The 24912-nt window shown below is 43.8% G+C and overlaps 1 protein-coding gene across 1 annotated transcript in view; it reads right to left on the reverse strand.

Annotated features, from left to right (window-relative positions):
* Positions 1 to 24912, reverse strand: part of LOC109877872 (iporin) — a 58666-nt gene that overhangs the window by 17695 nt on the left and 16059 nt on the right. The window contains exons 2-5 of the mRNA XM_031816933.1: positions 20178 to 21899; positions 19728 to 19982; positions 15885 to 16443; positions 4725 to 5444 (exon numbers count right to left, since the gene is read on the reverse strand). Of these exons, the coding sequence (XP_031672793.1) occupies positions 4725 to 5444; positions 15885 to 16443; positions 19728 to 19982; positions 20178 to 21704 (3061 nt within the window). The 5' untranslated portion in view covers positions 21705 to 21899. The remainder of the gene's footprint in view (positions 1 to 4724; positions 5445 to 15884; positions 16444 to 19727; positions 19983 to 20177; positions 21900 to 24912) is intronic.

The raw sequence follows: 24912 nt of genomic DNA on the forward strand, positions 1-24912 counted from the left end.
CACACACACACACACACCTTACCATGCGCACACACACACACACACACACACACACCTTACCATGCGCACACACACACACACACACACACACACACACACACACACACACACACACACACACACACCTTACCATGCGCACACACACACACACACACCTTACCATGCGCACACACACACACACACACACACACACACACACACACACACACACACACACACACACACACACCTTACCATGCGCACACACACACCTTACCATGCGCACACACACACACACACACCTTACCATGCGCACACACACACACACACCTTACCATGCGCACACACACACACACACACACCTTACCATGCGCACACACACACACACACACCTTACCATGCACACACACACACACACACCTTACCATGCGCACACACACACACACACACCTTACCATGCGCACACACACACACACACACACACACACCATCTAATCAGCAATGTTAGTAGTATATGTGCACCATTGAGTCGTCCCAGGGGGGCGTGGCCACTAGAGGCCGGAGGGAAGTCAAACACATTCCGTCGTGTGCTTCGCTGTCCCCTGGCCACGCCCCTACGACCATTCCCATCCAGACTGCCTGATAGGGGCAGGTACGCCTGATCCCCCAGAGGAACACCTCTCCACCCCCAGGGGGTTCCTACGACGATACTCCCTCCATTTCAGAGTCTGGGGAGAGAGGTGGTGTCCTGTGGGGGAGGATGGGCGGAGGGGACGGGGGAATGAGGGGGAATGACGAAGTGGGTGTGAAAAGAGAAGGAGCCAAAAGAGGGGTGATGGTAGACAGGGAGATGAGAGAGGTTGGTTATCATGTGGAGGATTGGGGAAAGCAAGATTAAATGAGGAGAGAGAGGTTGACGAAGTGTACATGGTAGAAGGCAGAGGAAGAGGAATGTTGAGAAAATGAGAGAGATGGGGTGAGTGTACATGGTAGAAGGCAGAGGAAGAGGAAGAGGAATGTTGAGAAAATGAGAGAGATGGGGTGAGTGTACATGGTAGAAGGCAGAGGAAGAGGAAGGTTGAGAAAATGAGAGAGATGGGGTGAGTGTACATGGTAGAAGGCAGAGGAAGAGGAAGAGGAAGGATGAGAAAATGAGAGAGATGGGGTGAGTGTACATGGTAGAAGGCAGAGGAAGAGGAAGAGGAAGGATGAGAAAATGAGAGAGATGGGGTGAGTGTACATGGTAGAAGGCAGAGGAAGAGGAAGGTTGAGAAAATGAGAGAGATGGGGTGAGTGTACATGGTAGAAGGCAGAGGAAGAGGAAGGTTGAGAAAATGAGAGAGATGGGGTGAGTGTACATGGTAGAAGGCAGAGGAAGAGGAAGAGGAAGGATGAGAAAATGAGAGAGATGGGGTGAGTGTACATGGTAGAAGGCAGAGGAAGAGGAAGAGGAAGGATGAGAAAATGAGAGAGATGGGGTGAGTGTACATGGTAGAAGGCAGAGGAAGAGGAAGGTTGAGAAAATGAGAGAGATGGGGTGAGTGTACATGGTAGAAGGCAGAGGAAGAGGAAGGATGAGAAAATGAGAGAGATGGGGTGAGTGTACATGGTAGAAGGCAGAGGAAGAGGAAGGTTGAGAAAATGAGAGAGATGGGGTGAGTGTACATGGTAGAAGGCAGAGGAAGAGGAAGGTTGAGAAAATGAGAGAGATGGGGTGAGTGTACATGGTAGAAGGCAGAGGAAGAGGAAGGTTGAGAAAATGAGAGAGATGGGGTGAGTGTACATGGTAGAAGGCAGAGGATAAGAATAAGAAATGATTATGAATAAGAAGAAAAAGAAAGACGAGAGTCACTAAGAGAGTGTATCTGTTAAATCACCATGACTACAGTGTATCTGTTAAATCACCATGACTACAGTGTATCTGTTAAATCACCATGACTACAGTGTATCTGTTAAATCACCATGACTACAGTGTATCTGTTAAATCACCCTGACTACAGTGTATCTGTTAAATCACCCTGACTACAGTGTATCTGTTAAATCACCATGACTACAGTGTATCTGTTAAATCACCCTGACTACAGTGTATCTGTTAAATCACCCTGACTACAGTGTATCTGTTAAATCACCCTGACTACAGTATATCTGTTAAATCACCATGACTACAGTATATCTGTTAAATCACCATGACTACAGTGTATCTGTTAAATCACCCTGACTACAGTGTATCTGTTAAATCACCATGACTACAGTGTATCTGTTAAATCACCCTGACTACAGTAAAAACAGTATATCTGTTAAATCACCCTGACTACAGTTTCTGTTAAATCACCATGACTATAGTATATCTGTTAAATCACCATGACTACAGTATATCTGTTAAAACACCATGACTACAGTATATCTGTTAAAACACCATGACTACAGTATATCTGTTAAATCACCCTTACTACAGTATATCTGTTAAATCACCCTTACTACAGTATATCTGTTAAATCACCCTTACTACAGTATATAACAGTATATCTGTTAAAACACCCTGACTACAGTATATCTGTTAAATCACCCTTACTACAGTATATAACAGTATATCTGTTAAATCACCATGACTACAGTATATAACAGTATATCTGTTAAATCACCATGACTACAGTATATCTGTTAAATCACCATGACTACAATAAAAACAGTATATCTGTTAAATCACCCTGACTACAGTTTATCTGTTAAATCACCATGACTATAGTATATCTGTTAAATCACCATGACTACAGTATATCTGTTAAAACACCATGACTACAGTATATCTGTTAAATCACCATGACTACAGTAAAAACAGTATATCTGTTAAATCACCCTGACTACAGTATATCTGTTAAATCACCCTGACTACAGTATATCTGTTAAATCACCCTGACTACAGTATATAACAGTATATCTGTTAAATCACCATGACTACAGTATATAACAATATATCTGTTAAATCACCCTGACTACAGTATATAACAGTATATCCGTTAAATCACCCTGACTACAGTATATCTGTTAAGTCACCCTGACTACAGTATATAACAGTATATATGTTAAATCGCCATGACTACAGTGTATCTGTTAAATCGCCATGACTACAGTATATCGGTTAAATCACCCTGACTACAGTATATCTGTTAAATCACCTCGACTACAGTATATCTGTTAAATCACACTGACTACACTATATCTGTTAAATCACCATGACTACAGTAAAAACAGTATATCTGTTAAATCACCATGACTACAGTATATCTGTTAAATCACCATGACTACATTATATCTGTTAAATCACCATGACGACAGTATATAACAGTATATCTGTTAAATAACCCTGACTACAGTATATATGTTAAATCACCATGACTACAGTGTATCTGTTAAATCGCCATGACTACAGTATATCTGTTAAATCGCCATGACTACAGTATATAACAATATATCTGTTAAATCACCCTGACTATAGTATATAACAATATATCTGTTAAATCACCCTGACTACAGTATATAACAATATATCTGTTAAATCACCATGACTACAGTATATAACAGTATATCTGTTAAATCACCCTGACTACAGTATATAACAGTATATCTGTTAAATCACCAGGACTACAGTATATCTGTTAAATCACCCTGACTACAGTATATAACAATATATCTGTTAAATTGCCCTGACTACAGTATATCTGTTAAATCGCCATGACTACAGTATACAACAGTATATCTGTTAAATCACCCTGATTACAGTATATAACAGTATATCTGTTAAATCACCATGACTACAGTATATCTGTTAAATCACCATGACTACAGTATACAACAGTATATCTGTTAAATCACCATGACTACAGTATATCTGTTAAATCGCCATGACTACAGTATACAACAGTATATCTGTTAAATCACCATGACTACAGTATATCTGTTAAATCACCATAAGAAGTGAGTTGACCGCAAACAAATAACGTACAACAGAAATAAAATAAGAAAAAAGACTGAAAGAAACCAGTAGGAGACACGAGGGGGACAGGACTGGAAGAAACCAGTAGGAGACACGAGGGGGACAGGACTGGAAGAAACCAGTAGGAGACACGAGGGGGACAGGACTGGAAGAAACCAGTAGGAGACACGAGGGGGACAGGACTGGAAGAAACCAGTAGGAGACACGAGGGGGACAGGACTGGAAGAAACCAGTAGGAGACACGAGGGGGACAGGACTGGAAGAAACCAGTAGGAGACACGAGGGGGACAGGACTGGAAGAAACCAGTAGGAGACACGAGGGGGACAGGACTGGAAGAAACCAGTAGGAGACACGAGGGGGACAGGACTGGAAGAAACCAGTAGGAGACACGAGGGGGACAGGACTGTAAGAAACCAGTAGAAGACACGAGGGGGACAGGACTGTAAGAAACCAGTAGGAGACACGAGGGGGACAGGACTGTAAGAAACCAGTAGGAGACACGAGGGGGACAGGACTGGAAGAAACCAGTAGGAGACACGAGGGGGACAGGACTGGAAGAAACCAGTAGGAGACACGAGGGGGACAGGACTGGAAGAAACCAGTAGGAGACACGAGGGGGACAGGACTGGAAGAAACCAGTAGGAGACACGAGGGGGACAGGACTGGCCAACCCATAATCCAACAACCTCACTGATACCACCACATCCATGACAACTCCTGACCGGACCGCACTGAGCCAGAGACACCTACCATGTTGTGTCGTGGACCCTGGTCCTCTGCTCCCCTCCACAGAGTCTGACGTCTCCTCGTATCGCAGTGAAATCTCACTGTCCTGGAGCACGACCGGCAGGACGGGGAGGGTCCCACGGTGGTAGTGCTGGTGACACTGACCCTGCACCTGGCCCTGGACCGGAGGCAGCATGGGGGGCACCGCACCCCGTTTCACCCCCTGGGGCGGAGGTGGAGGAGTGGGAGGCAGAGGGACAGCCGCCAGTCGTGCTGGTGGTGGATGGGTATGGTGGAGGGGCAGGAGCTCGGCCGACAGGGGGCAGGAGAGGCTGCGAGGAGTCTGGGGGCTGGGGGTGCAGGTAGAACAGGAAGTGGAGGTCAGCCCCTGGAGACGGACGGGGGAATAGCTACCCAGCGGCGAGGGCCGGACAGAGCCAGGGCCGAGCGGTGCCACCGCTGATACCATCCCACCCATCGTACCCCCACTCTGGCATCGACGCAAAGAGTCTTTCCATCGGTCGTCGTCGACTCCATCAGACCCCTCTGGACCTCCAGAAGGCCCTCCACCCCGCGCCTGCATCCCAGAAACGTAGCCCGTCAGCAGGGGAAGAATGGGCTTAGGCTGGGACAGCTTGGAGAACTGGTGGTGGAAGGTGAAGGGTTGAATGGGGAGGGTGGTAGGACGCTGGTCTTTAGTGTAGCGGACAACAGCAGAGCTGCACAAAGAGCTGGAGAGACCACCTGAAAGAAAGAAAGAAAGAAAGAAAGAAAGAAAGAAAGAAAGAAAGAAAGAAAGAAAGAAAGAAGAAAGAAAGAAAGAAAGAAAGAAAGAAAGAAAGAAAGAAAGAAAGAAGGAGAGACAAGGTCAGTAAAGGTTAACCCATTTCTCTTGGCACAATTCTCAATTTTAGCTCTGTCATCATAATTTACAAAGCATGTGTTATTCCCTGATAATAACTGATAACACAGGAACTGTATCAGCCATTACACAGTCTGAATTACAAATGAATGAACATGTAGGGAAAATGAAGGTTAAGTTGAATTGATCCACAGAGACAAACACAAATTGCCCAGAAAGCTGCTAGTATCAACAGACTGATAGTCCTGATCACATACAGCCCCAGACTTGTAACTTGAGACACAGTATACTGTGATAGGCAGGCACACACACACACACACACACACACACACACACACACACACACCTGGAGAATACTGCGTCAGTCTGTCCTAAAGCAGAAACACCAAAGAACAGCCCTTTTTCCAGTATTCTCTTCTTTCTGTCTCTCTGTGTATCCGTATCAGTGTGTGAGCATGTACTGTAGCGTGTCAGTGTGTTTGTGTGTGTGTGTGTGTGTGTGTGTTGTATTCCTCGATCTGGTCGCTGCGTGAGCAACGGGGGTGTGTGTGACGTCAGCAGCAACATTGCGCAAGCTGTTTATGCTCTGCCATGGAATGTCAGTCAGCCTGGATGCAGTAACAAATCTCAGCCACAGAGGCAGTATTGAGTCATGAGTACTGTCCTCTGACTGGAAAAAATCTCTCCCTCTCTTCCTCTCTCTCCATCTCCTCCCTTCCTCTCCTATTTCATGAATGAATCGATTATCCAGCTAAGGGTTTTTAGCCAGCTCATCTCTCCCTGTAGGCATCATTAGCTTCGTTTGGTTTAGGCTACTACATGATGCTAGAATTTCCCCAATAACCATCATGACGTTGCTACAACCTAGCCTACGATTTAAAGTTCACAACGTAGGTGCACAGGTAGAAAGAAATTAGGTGACACCATTAGTCCAACAGTTGCAAACAAGAGTTTCTATTGGAAATATTCAGGTATGTTTATCCTCGTATTAATTCCGTTTAAGAAATGTTTTTTTGTCAACAGAATCAGTGGAATCAACACACCCTTGATTACAAGCAAACACAGCCACAAATAACGTAAACCGCATGATCACTTTGCTCGTTGTATAAATAATACCTTCTCGTATCTACGCTCTCTCCTGCTCTCACCTTTTCCTTTCGCTTGTGGACTTCAGCATACAATACAACACCTGCCTGTGACCAGGGGAATAAAACTTTCCGAGGCCAAACTTCAATACCATAACAGCTACACACAGCCTACATCGTTCTCACCATATTAACGTCATAGTCAACATAGCTACTAGAACTAACGCGTTAGTAAACCCGTTACAATCATGCAGTAGTGCTTCTACACCTGCATTGCTTGCTGTTTAGGGTTTTAGGCTGGGTTTCTGTACAGCACTTTTGAGATATCAGCTGATGTACGAAGGGCTATATAAATACATTTGATTTGATTTGATTTGATTAGTGCACAGCAAGCAGTTTAGCAGTTACACCGGTGGGCTCCGGTGGCAATAAATTAATAAAACCAAATGCTTACCTTGACTTGGAAGAGTTCCTGTGTTGGATAACCATAGCCAGGTTACTAACATAGATAGCATCCCTCTCTGTTTGAGCCGGGTGTTTGAATAGGCTAAACTAGCTAGCTGCATTCGCTAGCTAAGTGAAAGTGAAATAAATACTGTAATACAATGAAATATATCTATCTCTCTCTCTCTCTTGCTTCTCCTTCATTTTTTAAAGAAATTAATTTGTTCAAAGCTGTTCAACTATTGTCTTTCTCTCACTTTGAGCCAGCTACTCATCACATTTTATGACATTTTAAGTGAAAGTGAAAAATATATTCTACAAAATATAGCTAGCTCCCTCTCTCTCTTGCTTCTCCTTCATTTTGGAAGAAATTAATTTGTTCAAAACTGTTCAACTAGCTAGCTGTAGCTTATGCTTTCAGTACTAGATTCATTCTCTGATCATTTGATTGGGTGGACAACATATCAGTTCATGCTGCAAGAGCTCTGATAGGTTGGAGGACTACCTCTGGAAGTTGTCTTATTTACTGTGGAAGTCTGTGGAAGAGGGTAAAAACCATGAGCCTCCTAGGTTTTGTATTGAAGTCAATGTACCCAGAGGAGGACGGAAGCTAGCTGGCCTCCGGCTACACCATGGTGCTACAGAGTTCTGTTGAGGCAACTGTAGACCTTCATTGCAAAAGTGTGTTTTAATCAATTATTTGGTGACGTGTGAATATATTTAGTATAGTTTTATAGTTTATAGTTTTATAGTTTATAGTTTTATAGTTTATAGTTTTATAGTTTATAGTTTTATAGTTTATAGTTTTATAGTTTTATAGTTTATAGTTTTATAGTTTATAGTTTTATAGTTTTATAGTTTATAGTTTTATAGTTTATAGTTTTATAGTTTATAGTTTTATAGTTTATAGTTTTATAGTTTATAGTTTTATAGTTTTATAGTTTATAGTTTTATAGTTTATAGTTTTATAGTTTTATAGTTTATAGTTTATAGTTTTATAGTTTATAGTTTTATAGTTTATAGTTTATAGTTTTACAGTTTACAGTTTTATAGTTTATAGTTTTATAGTTTTATAGTTTATAGTTTTATAGTTTATAGTTTTATAGTTTATAGTTTTATAGTTGATAGTTTTATAGTTTATAGTTTTACAGTTTATAGTTTTACAGTTTATAGTTTTACAGTTTTATAGTTTATAGTTTGATAGTTTATAGTTTATAGTTTATAGTTTATAGTTTATAGTTTATAGTTTATAGTTTTATAGTTTATAGTTTATAGTTTATAGTTTATAGTTTATAGTTTATAGTTTATAGTTTTATAGTTTATAGTTTATAGTTTATAGTTTATAGTTTATAGTTTATAGTTTATAGTTTATAGTTTTATAGTTATAGTTTTATAGTTTATAGTTTATAGTTTTATAGTTTATAGTTTATAGTTTTATAGTTTATAGTTTTATAGTTTATAGTTTATAGTTTTATAGTTTATAGTTTATAGTTTATAGTTATAGTTTATAGTTTATAGTTTTATAGTTTATAGTTTTATAGTTTATAGTTTTATAGTTTTATAGTTTATAGTTTTATAGTTTATAGTTTATAGTTTATAGTTTATAGTTTTATAGTTTATAGTTTTATAGTTTATAGTTTATAGTTTTATAGTTTATAGTTTTATAGTTTATAGTTTATAGTTTTATAGTTTATAGTTTTATAGTTTTATAGTTTATAGTTTATAGTTTATAGTTTTATAGTTTTATAGTTTATAGTTTATAGTTTTATAGTTTATAGTTTATAGTTTATAGTTTATAGTTTATAGTTTATAGGTTTATAGTTTATAGTTTATAGTTTATAGTTTATAGTTTATAGTTTATAGTTATAGTTTATAGTTTATAGTTTATAGTTTATAGTTTATAGTTTATAGTTTATAGTTTATAGTTTATAGTTATAGTTTATAGTTTATAGTTTTATAGTTTATAGTTTATAGTTTATAGTTTTATAGTTTATAGTTATAGTTTTATAGTTTATAGTTTTATAGTTATAGTTTATAGTTTATAGTTTTATAGTTTATAGTTTATAGTTTATAGTTTATAGTTTATAGTTTATAGTTTTATAGTTTATAGTTTTATAGTTTATAGTTTATAGTTTATAGTTTTATAGTTTATAGTTTATAGTTTTATAGTTTATAGTTTATAGTTTAGTTTATAGTTTTATAGTTTATAGTTATAGTTTATAGTTTATAAAAGGTCCTCCTCTTCCTCCTCTGAGAAGGTCCTCCCCTTCCTCCTCTGAGAAGGTCCTCCCCTTCCTCCTCTGAGAAGGTCCTCCCCTTCCTCCTCTGAGAAGGTCCTCCCCTTCCTCCTCTGAGAAGGTCCTCCCCTTCCTCCTCTGAGAAGGTCCTCCCCTTCCTCCTCTGAGAAGGTCCTCCCCTTCCTCCTCTGAGAAGGTCCTCCCCTTCCTCCTCTGAGAAGGTCCTCCCCTTCCTCCTCTGAGAAGGTCCTCCCCTTCCTCCTCTGAGAAGGTCCTCCCCTTCCTCCTCTGAGAAGGTCCTCCCCTTCCTCCTCTGAGAAGGTCCTCCCCTTCCTCCTCTGAGAAGGTCCTCCCCTTCCTCCTCTGAGAAGGTCCTCCCCTTCCTCCTCTGAGAAGGTCCTCCTCTTCCTCCTCTGAGAAGGTCCTCCCCTTCCTCCTCTGAGAAGGTCCTCCCCTTCCTCCTCTGAGAAGGTCCTCCCCTTCCTCCTCTGAGAAGGTCCTCCCCTTCCTCTTCTGAGAAGGTCCTCCCCTTCCTCCTCTGAGAAGGTCCTCCTCTTCCTCCTCTGAGAAGGTCCTCCCCTTCCTCCTCTGAGAAGGTCCTCCCCTTCCTCCTCTGAGAAGGTCCTCCTCTTCCTCCTCTGATAAGGTCCTCCTCTTCCTCCTCTGAGAAGGTCCTCCCCTTCCTCCTCTGAGAAGGTCCTCCCCTTCCTCCTCTGAGAAGGTCCTCCCCTTCCTCCTCTGAGAAGGTCCTCCCCTTCCTCCTCTGAGAAGGTCCTCCCCTTCCTCCTCTGAGAAGGTCCTCCCCTTCCTCCTCTGAGAAGGTCCTCCCCTTCCTCCTCTGAGAAGGTCCTCCCCTTCCTCCTCTGAGAAGGTCCTCCCCTTCCTCCTCTGAGGAGCCTCCCCCGCAGCCCCTGCGAAGCGTGGGTCCCGCTAACCACAAATGGTACTGAAAAATCATATCCCGTCGGCATTTCGAAATAACCCCCCGAATATTGTATTTGTATTTATTATGGATCCCCATTAGTTCCTGCCAAAGCAGCAGCTACTCTTCCTGGGGTTTATTATGGATCCCCATTAGTTCCTGCCAAAGCAGCAGCTACTCTTCCTTGGGTTTATTATGGATCCCCATTAGTTCCTGCCAAAGCAGCAGCTACTCTTCCTGGGGTTTATTATGGATCCCCATTAGTTCCTGCCAAAGCAGCAGCTACTCTTCCTGGGGTTTATTATGGATCCCCATTAGTTCCTGCCAAAGCAGCAGCTACTCTTCCTGGGGTTTATTATGGATCCCCATTAGTTCCTGCCAAAGCAGCAGCTACTCTTCCTGGGGTTTATTATGGATCCCCATTAGTTCCTGCCAAAGCAGCAGCTACTCTTCCTGGGGTTTATTATGGATCCCCATTAGTTCCTGCCAAAGCAGCAGCTACTCTTCCTGGGGTTTATTATGGATCCCCATTAGTTCCTGCCAAAGCAGCAGCTACTCTTCCTGGGGTTTATTATGGATCCCCATTAGTTCCTGCCAAAGCAGCAGCTACTCTTCCTGGGGTTTATTATGGATCCCCATTAGTTCCTGCCAAAGCAGCAGCTACTCTTCCTGGGGTTTATTATGGATCCCCATTAGTTCCTGCCAAGGCAGCAGCTACTCTTCCTGGGGTTTATTATGGATCCCCATTAGTTCCTGCCAAAGCAGCAGCTACTCTTCCTGGGGTTTATTATGGATCCCCATTAGTTCCTGCCAAAGCAGCAGCTACTCTTCCTTGGGTTTATTATGGATCCCCATTAGTTCCTGCCAAAGCAGCAGCTACTCTTCCTGGGGTTTATTATGGATCCCCATTAGTTCCTGCCAAAGCAGCAGCTACTCTTCCTGGGGTTTATTATGGATCCCTATTAGTTCCTGCCAAAGCAGCAGCTACTCTTCCTGGGGTTTATTATGGATCCCCATTAGTTCCTGCCAAAGCAGCAGCTACTCTTCCTGGGGTTTATTATGGATCCCCATTAGTTCCTGCCAAAGCAGCAGCTACTCTTCCTGGGGTTTATTATGGATCCCCATTAGTTCCTGCCAAAGCAGCAGCTACTCTTCCTGGGGTTTATTATGGATCCCCATTAGTTCCTGCCAAAGCAGCAGCTACTCTTCCTGGGGTTTATTATGGATCCCCATTAGTTCCTGCCAAAGCAGCAGCTACTCTTCCTGGGGTTTATTATGGATCCCCATTAGTTCCTGCCAAAGCAGCAGCTACTCTTCCTGGAGTTTATTATGGATCCCCATTAGTTCCTGCCAAAGCAGCAGCTACTCTTCCTGGGGTTTATTATGGATCCCCATTAGTTCCTGCCAAGGCAGCAGCTACTCTTCCTGGGGTTTATTATGGATCCCCATTAGTTCCTGCCAAAGCAGCAGCTACTCTTCCTGGGGTTTATTATGGATCCCCATTAGTTCCTGCCAAAGCAGCAGCTACTCTTCCTGGGGTTTATTATGGATCCCCATTAGTTCCTGCCAAAGCAGTAGCTACTCTTCCTGGGGTTTATTATGGATCCCCATTAGTTCCTGCCAAAGCAGTAGCTACTCTTCCTGGGGTTTATTATGGATCCCCATTAGTTCCTGCCAAAGCAGCAGCTACTCTTCCTGGGGTTTATTATGGATCCCTATTAGTTCCTGCCAAAGCAGCAGCTACTCTTCCTGGGGTTTATTATGGATCCCCATTAGTTCCTGCCAAGGCAGCAGATACTCTTCCTGGGGTTTATTATGGATCCCTATTAGTTCCTGCCAAAGCAGCAGCTACTCTTCCTGGGGTTTATTATGGATCCCTATTAGTTCCTGCCAAAGCAGCAGCTACTCTTCCTGGGGTTTATTATGGATCCCCATTAGTTCCTGCCAAAGCAGCAGCTACTCTTCCTGGGGTTTATTATGGATCCCTATTAGTTCCTGCCAAAGCAGCAGCTACTCTTCCTGGGGTTTATTATGGATCCCCATTAGTTCCTGCCAAAGCAGCAGCTACTCTTCCTGGGGTTTATTATGGATCCCCATTAGTTCCTGCCAAAGCAGCAGCTACTCTTCCTGGGGTTTATTATGGATCCCTATTAGTTCCTGCCAAAGCAGCAGCTACTCTTCCTGGGGTTTATTATGGATCCCCATTAGTTCCTGCCAAAGCAGCAGCTACTCTTCCTGGGGTTTATTATGGATCCCCATTAGTTCCTGCCAAAGCAGCAGCTACTCTTCCTGGGGTTTATTATGGATCCCTATTAGTTCCTGCCAAAGCAGCAGCTACTCTTCCTGGGGTTTATTATGGATCCCCATTAGTTCCTGCCAAAGCAGCAGCTACTCTTCCTGGGGTTTATTATGGATCCCTATTAGTTCCTGCCAAAGCAGCAGCTACTCTTCCTGGGGTTTATTATGGATCCCCATTAGTTCCTGCCAAAGCAGCAGCTACTCTTCCTGGGGTTTATTATGGATCCCTATTAGTTCCTGCCAAAGCAGCAGCTACTCTTCCTGGGGTTTATTATGGATCCCCATTAGTTCCTGCCAAAGCAGCAGCTACTCTTCCTGGGGTTTATTATGGATCCCCATTAGTTCCTGCCAAAGCAGCAGCTACTCTTCCTGGGGTTTATTATGGATCCCTATTAGTTCCTGCCAAAGCAGCAGCTACTCTTCCTGGGGTTTATTATGGATCCCTATTAGTTCCTGCCAAAGCAGCAGCTACTCTTCCTGGGGTTTATTATGGATCCCCATTAGTTCCTGCCAAAGCAGCAGCTACTCTTCCTGGGGTTTATTATGGATCCCCATTAGTTCCTGCCAAAGCAGCAGCTACTCTTCCTGGGGTTTATTATGGATCCCCATTAGTTCCTGCCAAAGCAGCAGCTACTCTTCCTGGGGTCCAGCAAAATGAAAGCAGTTTATACAATTTTAAAAATACATTCACAGCTTTCACAACACACAGGCCCCTACTCCACCACTACCACATATCTACAGTACTAAATCCATGTGTATGTATAGTGCGTATGTTATCGTGTGTGTGTGTGTGTGCTGAAAAATCATATCCCGTCGGCATTTCGAAATAACCCCCCGAATATTGTATTTGTATTTATCAACTTTCAACCCCCTTCTCTCCTCCTCTCTCCTCTTTCAACCCCCTTCTCTCCTCCTCTCTCCTCTTTCAACCCCCTTCTCTCCTCCTCTCTCTCCTCTTTCAACCCCCTTCTCTCCTCCTCTCTCCTCTTTCAACCCCCTTCTCTCTCTCTCCTTCTCTCTCCTCTTTCAACCCCCCACTTCTCCACTTCTCTCTCATCTATGATTCATCTCTCGTTCTCCCCCCCCCCATCACTCATTAATATGTATAATTCCAGACAGTGCAATATATATTATAATAGCTCCTGTTTTGTATTATTATCATATATTCCAATAGTGTATTGGATTCGTAACATTCAAACAGTGTATAAACAGAAGTGACGTTGACACTGTGCTAGTTGCCATGAAATAAATATTCTATCCTCGTTATAGCCCCCCCCCCCCCCCCCCCCATGTCCTCCACATCCCCTGGCTTTAATCCCAGCCCTCCTAACTCCATATTCTCAACCTAAATTAAAACGCTGTCTCCCTGTTTTACTGTGACAAAGTGTCTGTACATCTGTGTTGGCCACTCTAGGGTGACTGGAATGTGTGTTTTTTTCCCCTCTGTCCTCTCTCTCTCCCATTGGACTGAAGCACTAATATGCTAATATGCTCTCTCGGAGTCCCTCCTACATTGGGAACAGCTGGGCCAGTCTGTCTGTCCTACTAGAACATTCCATTCGGAGTCCTCTGACACTCAATGTTCCGCAGAGAAATTCTTAGGAATTTCAAACGCTTTCGATACACTGTCACTTTAGTCCTGGAAAGGACACGTTAAAGGACCAAAGCTTTATTATCAGCAGGGATAAACACTCCAACTCTCTGTCACTGTAGTTTTAGTCCTGAGGCCTGGAAAGGACACGTCAAGGACCAAAGCGCTATTTTCAGAAGGGACAAACACAGTGAGCAGGGGGAACAGGCCTGTTCTGTTACTGTTGATATCATCATCATCATCACCACCACCTGCACTCTCACATACACACATACTATTTCATTCTGTTCCCATGCACTGTACATCTTGGCTACTGTACATCTTGGCTACTGTACATCTTGACTACTGTACATCTTGGCTACTGAACATCTTGGCTACTGTACATCTTGGCTACTGTACATCTTGACTACTGTACATCTTGACTACTGAACATCTTGGCTACTGTACATCTTGGCTACTGAACATCTTGGCTACTGTATGTCTAGAGTATATCTGGTCACAGCGATTCTTACCTGTTCAAACATAATATGGAAAGGAAAGATATTGTATAAAGCACGTACACAACCAAACTAGTTGATACATAGAGTAGACTGGGGAAAAAAACACTGTCCACAAAACACCCTATAGCACTAGACCCTCAGAAGCTGTGTATGTAGCTAGAGTATGGCTCAGCGAAGGCTGTTCTCTGCAGTACAAACTACAGTCCTATTCGTCTCACGTTCACCACAGTTCCCCTTGCTACCCAGTTCCCTTGCTGACAAAGTTTACAACACTACATGATTAAAGTGAGTTTCAGTAGCCTACGCACGTACACACACACACACAACACACACACACAAAACACACAGCACTTTTCCCTGTCCCCAGTTCTCTTCAAACAAGAAGTTAGATAAGTTACACAGTCTCACTCACCTCTTATCAGCTGTGTTATGTAATAATACGCACAAACAGACAAACTTTCACTATCATACCACTGCACTTATCAATGATCAACCAAAAAACCTCAGCCAATGACCCTTGACCCTATGCAACAGGAAGCACATCATTTTAATGGATCTCCTGTCCACAAATGCGCCAAATAAACGAAAAAGGTACGTTGATGCAACGGTTTGCCTTCAACATCAACAATCAGGCATCAGATTGCTATATCATACGATGTGGTTGGCTGATATGTTAAATAGATCATCAGATTGCTATAACATACGATGTGGTTGGCTGATATGTTAAATAGATCATCAGATTGCTATAACATACGATGTGGTTGGCTGATATGTTAAATAGATCATCAGATTGCTATATCATACGATGTGGTTGGCTGATATGTTAAATAGATCATCAGATTGCTATATCATACGATGTGGTTGGCTGATATGTTAAATAGATCATCAGATTGCTATAACATACGATGTGGTTGGCTGATATGTTAAATAGATCATCAGATTGCTATAACATACGATGTGGTTGGCTGATATGTTAAATAGATCATCAGATTGCTATATCATACGATGTGGTTGGCTGATATGTTAAATAGATCATCAGATTGCTATATCATACGATGTGGTTGGCTGATATGTTAAATAGATCATCAGATTGCTATATCATACGATGTGGTTGGCTGATATGCTAAATTCCTATCCACGCATTGTGACATCTGGCAGGCGACTGCAACGTAGTCAGGCTGGAACATGGCCATAATCGTTTTATATAATTATAGCTCCTAATAGGTGCTCTTCTTCTCTTCTTACCTTCAGCCGTGGAGCGTGTTTCTCTGGCGCCACCACCAGGGCGATCCACACTGCCCTGGCTGGAGCAGCGCTGGAAGGGCACACTGTGGCTCGGACCCTGACCCAGGTTCTCCAGGATGGGGGAGAAGTGGGCCGAGGAGTGGGAGTGGGCCGAGTGGATGGAGGAGAAGGGATCTGAACATCCCCCCGTCCTGAGAGAAGGAGAGCCAGTGCTTCCTCCGTTTGTCCTCTTGCTCCTGGCGATCTCAGCGAAGGAAGTGACCCGTGGCGGAGTGGGAGGGCCGAGGGGGACGGCGCCCTCACTGAGATGAACAGGGCAGCTCAGCATGCGCTCCAATGAGCCAAGCCGAGGGGGCGGGGACTTGTCCAGGTTCCGGTCGTAGCTACGGGAACGGGGAGTCCCGCCTCCGATGGGTCCTCGGTCAACCACAGGAGGGGAGATGTTAATGTACACCTGTCCCTCGATGATGAGGTCTGAACAGGCTCCGCCCAACTGCCGCTGCTCCCTCTTCTTTCTCTCCTCTTCCTCGTCATCATCCTCTTCCTCATTTTCATCACGCTGTGGAGAGAGAGGGACAGAGACGAGTTAGATCCAAGTTCACCAAGCCTCCAATAGCCACAGCCACTCCACTTATGGAGTCTATAGCAAATTACAGATGTTACCTTTAAGTCCCTTTAAGTCCCAAGAGATACTTTTGATGACAGAATATGTCCTTGAGAGCCACACGTTTTATTTATTATTTAACCAAGCAAGTCAGTTAAGAACAAATTCTTATTTACAATGACGGCCTACACCGACGCTGGGCCAACTGTTCGCCGCCCTACGGGACTCCCAATCACAGCCGGTTGTGACACATGCCTGGATACGAACTCGGATGCCTAGTAGTGACGCCTCTAGACGCCACTGAGATGCCGTGCCTTAGACCGCTGCACCACTCTGTGGCCCCAATAATAGCATGGATATCCTCAGACTGCAGCACTGATAGCTACTGTAAATAGAACTATCTTTATTGGGTCAAAAACACACCCACTGAAGGCATGTAGACAGAATCTGGGACAGACACACTCTCCAGGAATACACTCTTACAGGATTCCCAGCTGCCTCAGTGCAACGGTAATAGATGGTAGTAATGGTCTATTACGTCGCCTGGCCCGGGACTTAAACCAGCAATTAAACGTGCCAATTCTGTCAAACAAACAGGTGTAATGTGTTTCCATTCAAAAAGATGGCCGCATTAAGCTATTGTTATTGTAAATCAGAATTTGATCTTTAACCGACTTGCCTAGTTTAAATAAAAAGGTAATAAAAAATATATATATTTTCACTGAATCAGGGATAGTGTACACAGACACTTCGGCTTTACAGCCTTCTTTAATGTGTAGGTACAATTTTATATGAGTTCAAAACAACATTTATAAAGAATGACAGATGAGTAGCAGTTGGTTCTAATCAGGGTTGATGGCCCCTCTTGTCTACCTGTATACAAATTAATCACAAAGACATACAGAATAATGGGCTTTGGGACCAGTCCCAAATCAACCCCCCCAGGTGTCCGCTCACCTAAATACATCATGCCAATTCATGAGACAGCCTACCACAAAGAACATCAGGCACAGCCGTTCATCAATATGTGAGGCCAACTCAAACGATATGCAAAATCTGATTTGGACAGTGTTTCTTGTATAACGGTCTAAAAATTTGGCAGGGTAGCCTAGTGGTTAGAGTGTTGGACTAGTAACCGGAAGGTTGTGAGTTCAAACCCCCGAGCTGACAAGGTCGTTCTGCCCCTGAACAGGCAGTTAACCCACTGTTCCCAGGCCGTCATTGAAAATAAGAATGTGTTCTTAAACTGACTTGCCTGGTTAAATAAAGGTCAAATTAAAATTAAAATTATAGGAAGGAGGAGGAAATCGAATGATTTGTTTAAACTGTGTGGAGATACAGAATAGAATGTATAAAATCCACATGGCTTCTCTTCGGAGTTATTTGTTGTCATAGTTACCTCCTCTACATGGTGGATTAACTTTTTTTTCTCCATCCCGACACGACCTGATTCCTGAACAGAAGGATGTGGTTCTGTATCTCTCAACTGGTGAGGGGATATCTTTACGGGTTATTTAGTGGGGTTTATGTTTTCCAAGGCGTACTTTCAAAGAGCGGGATGTTTTTATAAATCTGATCACAAGAACACCGTAAAATGTCAATAACTCTTGAAATAATCTGTCTGGAAACAATCGTTGGAAAAATGACAAAGTTGATGTCCTAACCGACTTGCCAAAACTATAGTTTGTTAACAAGAAATTTGTGGAGGGGTTAAAAAATTAGTTTTAATGACTCCAACCTAAGTGTATGTAAACTTCAGACTTCAACTGTATCAACTCCTTTAGTAGTGAAAATTATACATTACTTTACCGAATAGGTTCTAGAAGTCAGAGGTCAAGGAGGGTACAGTACCAGTCAAACGTTTAGATACACCTACTAACCAGATGGGTTCTAGAAGTCGGAGGTCAAGGAGGGTACAGTACCAGTCAAACGTTTAGATACACCTACTAACCAGATGGGTTCTAGAAGTCGGAGGTCAAGGAGGGTACAGTACCAGTCAAACGTTTAGACACACCTACTAACCAGATGGGTTCTAGAAGTCGGAGGTCAAGGAGGGTACAGTACCAGTCAAACGTTTAGACACACCTACTAACCAGATGGGTTCTAGAAGTCGGAGGTCAAGGAGGGTACAGTACCAGTCAAACGTTTAGATACACCTACTAACCAGATGGGTTCTAGAAGTCGGAGGTCAAGGAGGGTACAGTACCAGTCAAACGTTTAGACACACCTACTAACCAGATGGGATGGCGTATCGTTGGACAATGCTGTGGTAGCCATGCTGGTTAAGTGTGCCTTGAATTCTAAATAAAATCACAGACAGTGTCACTATCAAAGCACCCCCCACACCATCACACCTCCTCCTCCTCGCTTCGCTGTGGCAACCAAACATGCGGAGATCAGCCGTTCGCCTACTCTGCATCTCACAAAGACACGGAGGTTGGTTTCTCTGCAGAAATTCGACATTGAAGGCCTGATTCACGCAGTCTCCCCTGAACAGTTGATGTGGAGATGTGTCTGTTATTTGAACTCTGTGAAGCATTTATTTGGGCTACAATCTGAGGTGCAGTTAAATAGGGCTGTCTTCTGATTGGTTCAAACCGCATTAAGAAGGAAAGAAATTACACAAATTAACTTTTAACAAGGCACACCTGTTAATTGAAATGCATTCCAGGTGACTACCTCATGAGGCTGGTTGAGAGAATGCCAAGAGTGTGCAAAGCTCTCATCAAAGCAAAGGGTGGCTACTTTGAAGAATCTCAAATATAAAATATATTTTGATTTGTTTAACAATTGTTTGGTTACTACATGATTCCATCAGTATTATTTCATAGTTGTGACGTCTTCACTATTATTATGTACTGGTACTGTACATGTTGGTAATTGAAATCTCAATCCCCACCTTCCTTATATGATCTCTGTAATATGAATTGAGTTGTCATTCATTAAGTCATCAAGAGCATTTTTTTTTACCCCTGGAAATATTGTGTTTACGTTGTAACACTGGTTCACCTCTCCGAACCTCTGAGCTACATATCACCCCCATTTACAGAAAACAGAACTCTGTCTGACTCTTAAAAAACAACAACGAATTATACCATTTAGCAGACACTTTCACCCAAAGTGACCTACAGTCCATTTTATACATATGTGTGGTACAAGGAATCAGAGCCTCTATCATTGTGTTTCAGGCAATATGCTCCACCAACTGAGCTTCAGAACCAACATCCTCCTCCACTTACCTGTGACAACTCTCCCTCCTCATCTTCCTCTTCGGCCTCCTTTTCCTCTCCCCCAGGTGGCCGTCTGAACAGGTAGTATTCGGTTGGCTGGGTGGTGTTAGGCGTGTCGGGAGCGGGGCTTTCCTTGCTGTGCTCGTCAGAGCAGCTGGTAAACGACGCGGAGCTTCCCACAGGGCTCGGTGGCGACTGAGATGAAAGGTCACAGGTCACCAACTTGTAGTAGTTCTGGGTGGCTACCACGAGATGGGCCTGGCTCTGCCGAAGATGAAGAAGCAGAAGCAGAAGAAGCAGAAGAAGAATTACTTTATTGTGCAATTAAATACAATTCTAACTTGAAATTGACTCCCTCTTCATCCCCTCGGAAAGGCTGGAGCAGAGGGCGGCCATACTACGGCGCCCATGTAGCAGTTGCCCGAAAGGCTCAACAGAAGGAGATTTAGGATTTTATACCTGCAGACAGGATGTGAGGTCACTTCCTGAGTCTGAGTGGTGGGGAGGCTGGTAAGAATTGCAGTTGGCGTCCAGATCTAGCGCCCCCTGGTGTTCGGCTGAGCAGGTGCATGCGGAGGTGTTGGTGTAGGGGTGGAGTCCAAACAACCGGGTGCTATTGGAGGAGCAAGATGGTTGATGAGAGTTGGGGGGCTCGGTGGGGGAAGTGTGGAGGTCGAGGTAGAAAGCACCCCTGTCTCTGGCTCTTCCTGGGTTCCCTGCCTCCCCACCCAGTACAGAAGAGGTGCAGACAGAGGAGGTGTGGTCAGTGGAACTGTTCAGGTTGGTGGTCGTGGCAGGAGGAGGTGGCTCGGAGGAGGTCGAAGGGACACTGTTATTGATCTTGTTATAAATGGCACTGAAGTTGACCAGCATGCCATCCGAGCTGTTGCAGGACGATTCACTGCCGTAGCCCAGCTGGCATTCCAACGACTGGGAAAACTGTTCTGGGAAGTGTTCGTGAAACGTCTGTGAGAGGCCGTAGCAGGAGCAGAGCTGGTGGGCGGAGCTGGAGGAAGACGAGTCAGCCTGGCTACTGCTCCTCCCACCACCCCTCATTGGGTCTTCCGCCTCCTCCTCATCATCCTCGGCCCACTCCTGCTCTCCACAGTCCATGGAGAGGGTGGAGCCGCTGCTGCCGTGTCGGCGAGGACCATCCAATACCAGCAGGTCTAGGCCCTCCAGGTGGGAGGAGAGATCGGAGGCCACACCCCTGAGGGAATCCCGTCCCCCGGAGCAGCCCCAGGAGTGCTTTCCCAGGGTGCTTTGCAACAGGAAGGGCTCGTGTGTGGTGAACCCCAGGTCGTGGAGGTGAAAGGGCGTGACCCCGTCTCCCTCCTCATCTAGGGCAGAGTTTGTATTGCCATGGAGATGGAAGGATGAATCTTCCAGGTAACCGTTGAGATTATCACTATCGTCTTCGTCCTCTTCCTCCTCGTCATCATCCTCCTCCTCCGTGTTGAGCAGAAAAGGGTTGTGGCGGAGCCGGAGAGGGTTGTTGGCCTGTTCCCTTGGTTTCACCCTGAGCAGAGTGTTGTCCACCATCACCTGGTCCTCCGAGTTACTGGACGTCACAGACAAATTATCGCTCCCTGTGCTGCCGCCTCCTACTCCTTCTCCTCTCCCTCCTTCTCCTCGTTCTCCTACTCCTTGTCCTCCTCCTCTCTCTCCTCCATGTCCTCCACTCTCTCCTCCCCCTCTTCCTTCTCTTTCTCCTCCCCCTCTTCCTTCTCTTCCTCTTCCTCCTCCTCCTCCTCCTGTAGAGGTCTGGATGAGGCTGCTGTACACCAGGGCTTCCCTCTGGAGTACATCTCGCTCAGGGAGGGAGGTGGTGGGGCTCAGGCCCAGGTGCTCTGGTTGGTTTGATCTCTTCAGGGACCCCCCTCCTCCTCCGCTGTAGCCCTGCCGACCCCCGGTCACCTGGCAGTGTACCAGGGGGATGTGATGAACGATCAGGGTCTCGCCAGACAGCTTGGAGGGGCTGTCCATGGTCCTCCGGGTATGGGGGTTTGGACAGGGGGTAGGGGAAAAGGCTGTGTGAGTGCTGGGGTGGGGGTATAGGATATGTGGAGGGATATAGGACAAGGGGTTGGTTCAGTGGTTTGATGCTAGGCCCAAGGCTTCAGGGATTGGGATGGTGAAGGAGAGGTCAAGGAAATCGACTATGTGGTCCGAGTGGTACATCTGGAAGAGAGAGAGAGAGAGAGGGTATGAGAGAGAGAGAGATGGTATATGTCATTCAGAAACGTAATGTCAACTTTCACTGCTATGCAGACGATATACAGCTATACATTTCGATGAAACATGGTGAAGCCCCAAAATTGCCCTCCCTGGAAGCCTGTGTTTCAGACATAAGGAAGTGGATGGCAGCAAATGTTTTACTTTTAAACTTGGACAAAACAGAGATGCTTGTTCTAGGTCCCCACTCGATTCTCCAATTACCTTGAATGAACTACAGGACAAAATAAAAACCCTCCAACCCAAAAAGGCCTGTGGGGTTGATGGTATCCTAAATGAAACTATAAAATATACAGACAAATTCCAATTGACTATACTAAAACTCTTAAACATCATCCTTAGCTCTGGCATCTTCCTCAATATTTGGAACCAAGGACTTACCCAATCCATCAAAGTGGAGACAAATTTGACCCCAATAACTACTGTGGGATATGGGTCAACAGTAACCTTGGGAAAATCCTCTGCATTAGCATGAACTTCTTGGATATAGGGGGCGCTCTTTTAATTTATGGATAAAAAAACGTGCCCGTTTTAAGCGCAATATTTTTTCAGGAAAAGATGCTCGACTGCATATAATTGGCAGCTTTGGAAAGAAAACACTCTGACGTTTCCAAAACTGCAAAGATATTATCTGTGAGTGCCACAGAACTCATGCTACAGGTGAAACCAAGATAAAACTTCAAACAGGAAATTAGCTCTGTTTTCCATTGTCTCCTTATGAAACTTGTCTCCTTATGATGTGCCATGAATTTTCTGTTTTTTTTGGTAGCCAAACGTGATGTACAAAACGGAGCGATTTCTCAGACACAAAGAATCTTTTTGGAAAAACTGAACATTTGCTATCTAACTGAGAGTCTCCTCATTGAGAACATCTGAAGTTCTTCAAAGGTAAATTATTTTATTTGAATGCTTTTCTTGTTTTTGTGAATGTTGCCTGCTGAATGCTAAATGCTACGCTAGCTATCAATAATCTTACACAAATGCTTGTTTTGCTATGGTTGAAAAGCATATTTTGAAAATCTGAGATGACAGTGTTGTTAACAAAAGGCTAAGCTTGAGAGCTAGCATATTTATTTCATTTCATTTGCAATTTTCATGAATAGTTAACGTTGCGTTATGGTAATGAGCTTGAGGCTGTATTCACGATCCCGGATCCGGGATGGCTAGAATCAAGATTAACTGCAGACTTGTACATTTCCTCAGTGAAAACAATGTACTGAGCAAATGTCAAATTGTCTTTTTACCAAATGATCGAACGACAGACCACGTACTCACCCTGCACACCATAATTGACAGACAAACCAAAACAAAGGCAACGTCTTCTAATGCTTCTTTTGATTTTCAAAAAGACTCAGACTAAATTTGTCATGAGGGTCTGCTTTTCAAATTGATGGAAAGTGTTGTTGGGGGAAAAACATACGACATTATAAAATCCATGTACACAAACAACGTTCAAAATAGGCAAAAAAAAATCTGGGCCCTGACAGTAACCCATTGCCCTTTATGGTTGTGAGGTCTGGGGTTCGCTCACCAACCAGGAATTCACAAAATGGGACAAACACCAAATTGAGACTCTGCATGCAGAATTCTGCAAAAATATCCTTAGAGTACAACGTAAAACACCAAATAATGCACGCAGAGAAGAATTAGGCCGATACCCGCTAATTGTCAAAATCTGAAAAAGAGCCGTTAAATTCTATAACCACCTAAAAGGAAGCGCTTCCCAACCCTTCCATAACAAAGCCATCACCTACAGAGAGATGAACATGGAGAAAGGTCCCCTAAGCAAGCTGGTCCTGAGGCTCTGTTCACAAACAAAAACACACCCCACAGAGCCCCAGGACAGCAACAGAATTAGGCCCAACCAAGTCATGAGAAAACACGATAATTACTTGACATAATGGAAAGAATTAACGAAAAAACGGAGTAAACTAGAACGTTATTTGGCCCTACACAGAGAGTACACAGTGGCAGAATACCTGACCACTGTGACTGACCCAAACTTAAGGGAAGCTTTGACTATGTACAGACTCAGTGAGCATAGCCTTGCTATTGAGAAAGACCACCATAGCCTGTCTTCTCTTGAGAGCCAGGACTGCCTATGTGCTCACTGCCAACAAAATTAGGTGGAAACTGAGCGGCACTTCCTAACCTCCTGCCAAATGTATGACCGTATTAGAGACACATATTTCCCTCAGATTACACAGATCCACAAAGAATTTGAAAACAAACCCGATTTTGATAAATATCTACAGTGTGAAATATCAGTTTTTCATCACAGCAGCAAGATTTGTGACCTGTTACCACAAGAAAAGGGCAACCAGTGAATTACAAACACCATTGTAAATACAACCCATATTTGTACATCATTACAACACTGTATATATACACATACTATGACAATTGTAATGTCTTTATTCTTTTGGAACTTTTGTGAGTGTAATGTTTACTGTTTATTTTTTATTTCACTTTGTATATTATCTACCTCACTTGCTTTGGTAATGTTAACATATCTTTCCCATGCCAATAAAGCCCCTTGAATTGAAGGTGTGTGTATATATATATATATATATATATATATATATATATATATATATATATATATATAAATAAATAAATATGAGAGAGACAGAGAGACAGAGAGAGAGCCAGAGAGAGAGAGAGAGCGAGAGAGAGACAGAGAGAGAGAGAGCCAGAGAGAGAGAGCCAGAGAGAGAGAGCCAGAGAGAGAGAGAGCCAGAAAGAGAGAGAGCCAGAGAGAGAGCGAGAGAGAGAGAGAGAGAGACAGAGAGAGAGAGAGCCAGAGAGAGAGAGAGAGACAGAGAGAGAGAGAGAGAGACAGAGAGAGAGAGAGCCAGAGAGAGAGAGAACCAGAGAGAGAGAGAGAGCCAGAGAGAGAGCCAGAGAGAGAGAGAGCGAGAGAGAGAGAGCCAGAGAGAGAGAGAGAGACAGAGAGAGA

Source organism: Oncorhynchus kisutch, linkage group LG3 (genome assembly GCF_002021735.2).
Source record: "Oncorhynchus kisutch isolate 150728-3 linkage group LG3, Okis_V2, whole genome shotgun sequence".
NCBI classification, from domain to species: domain Eukaryota; kingdom Metazoa; phylum Chordata; class Actinopteri; order Salmoniformes; family Salmonidae; genus Oncorhynchus; species Oncorhynchus kisutch.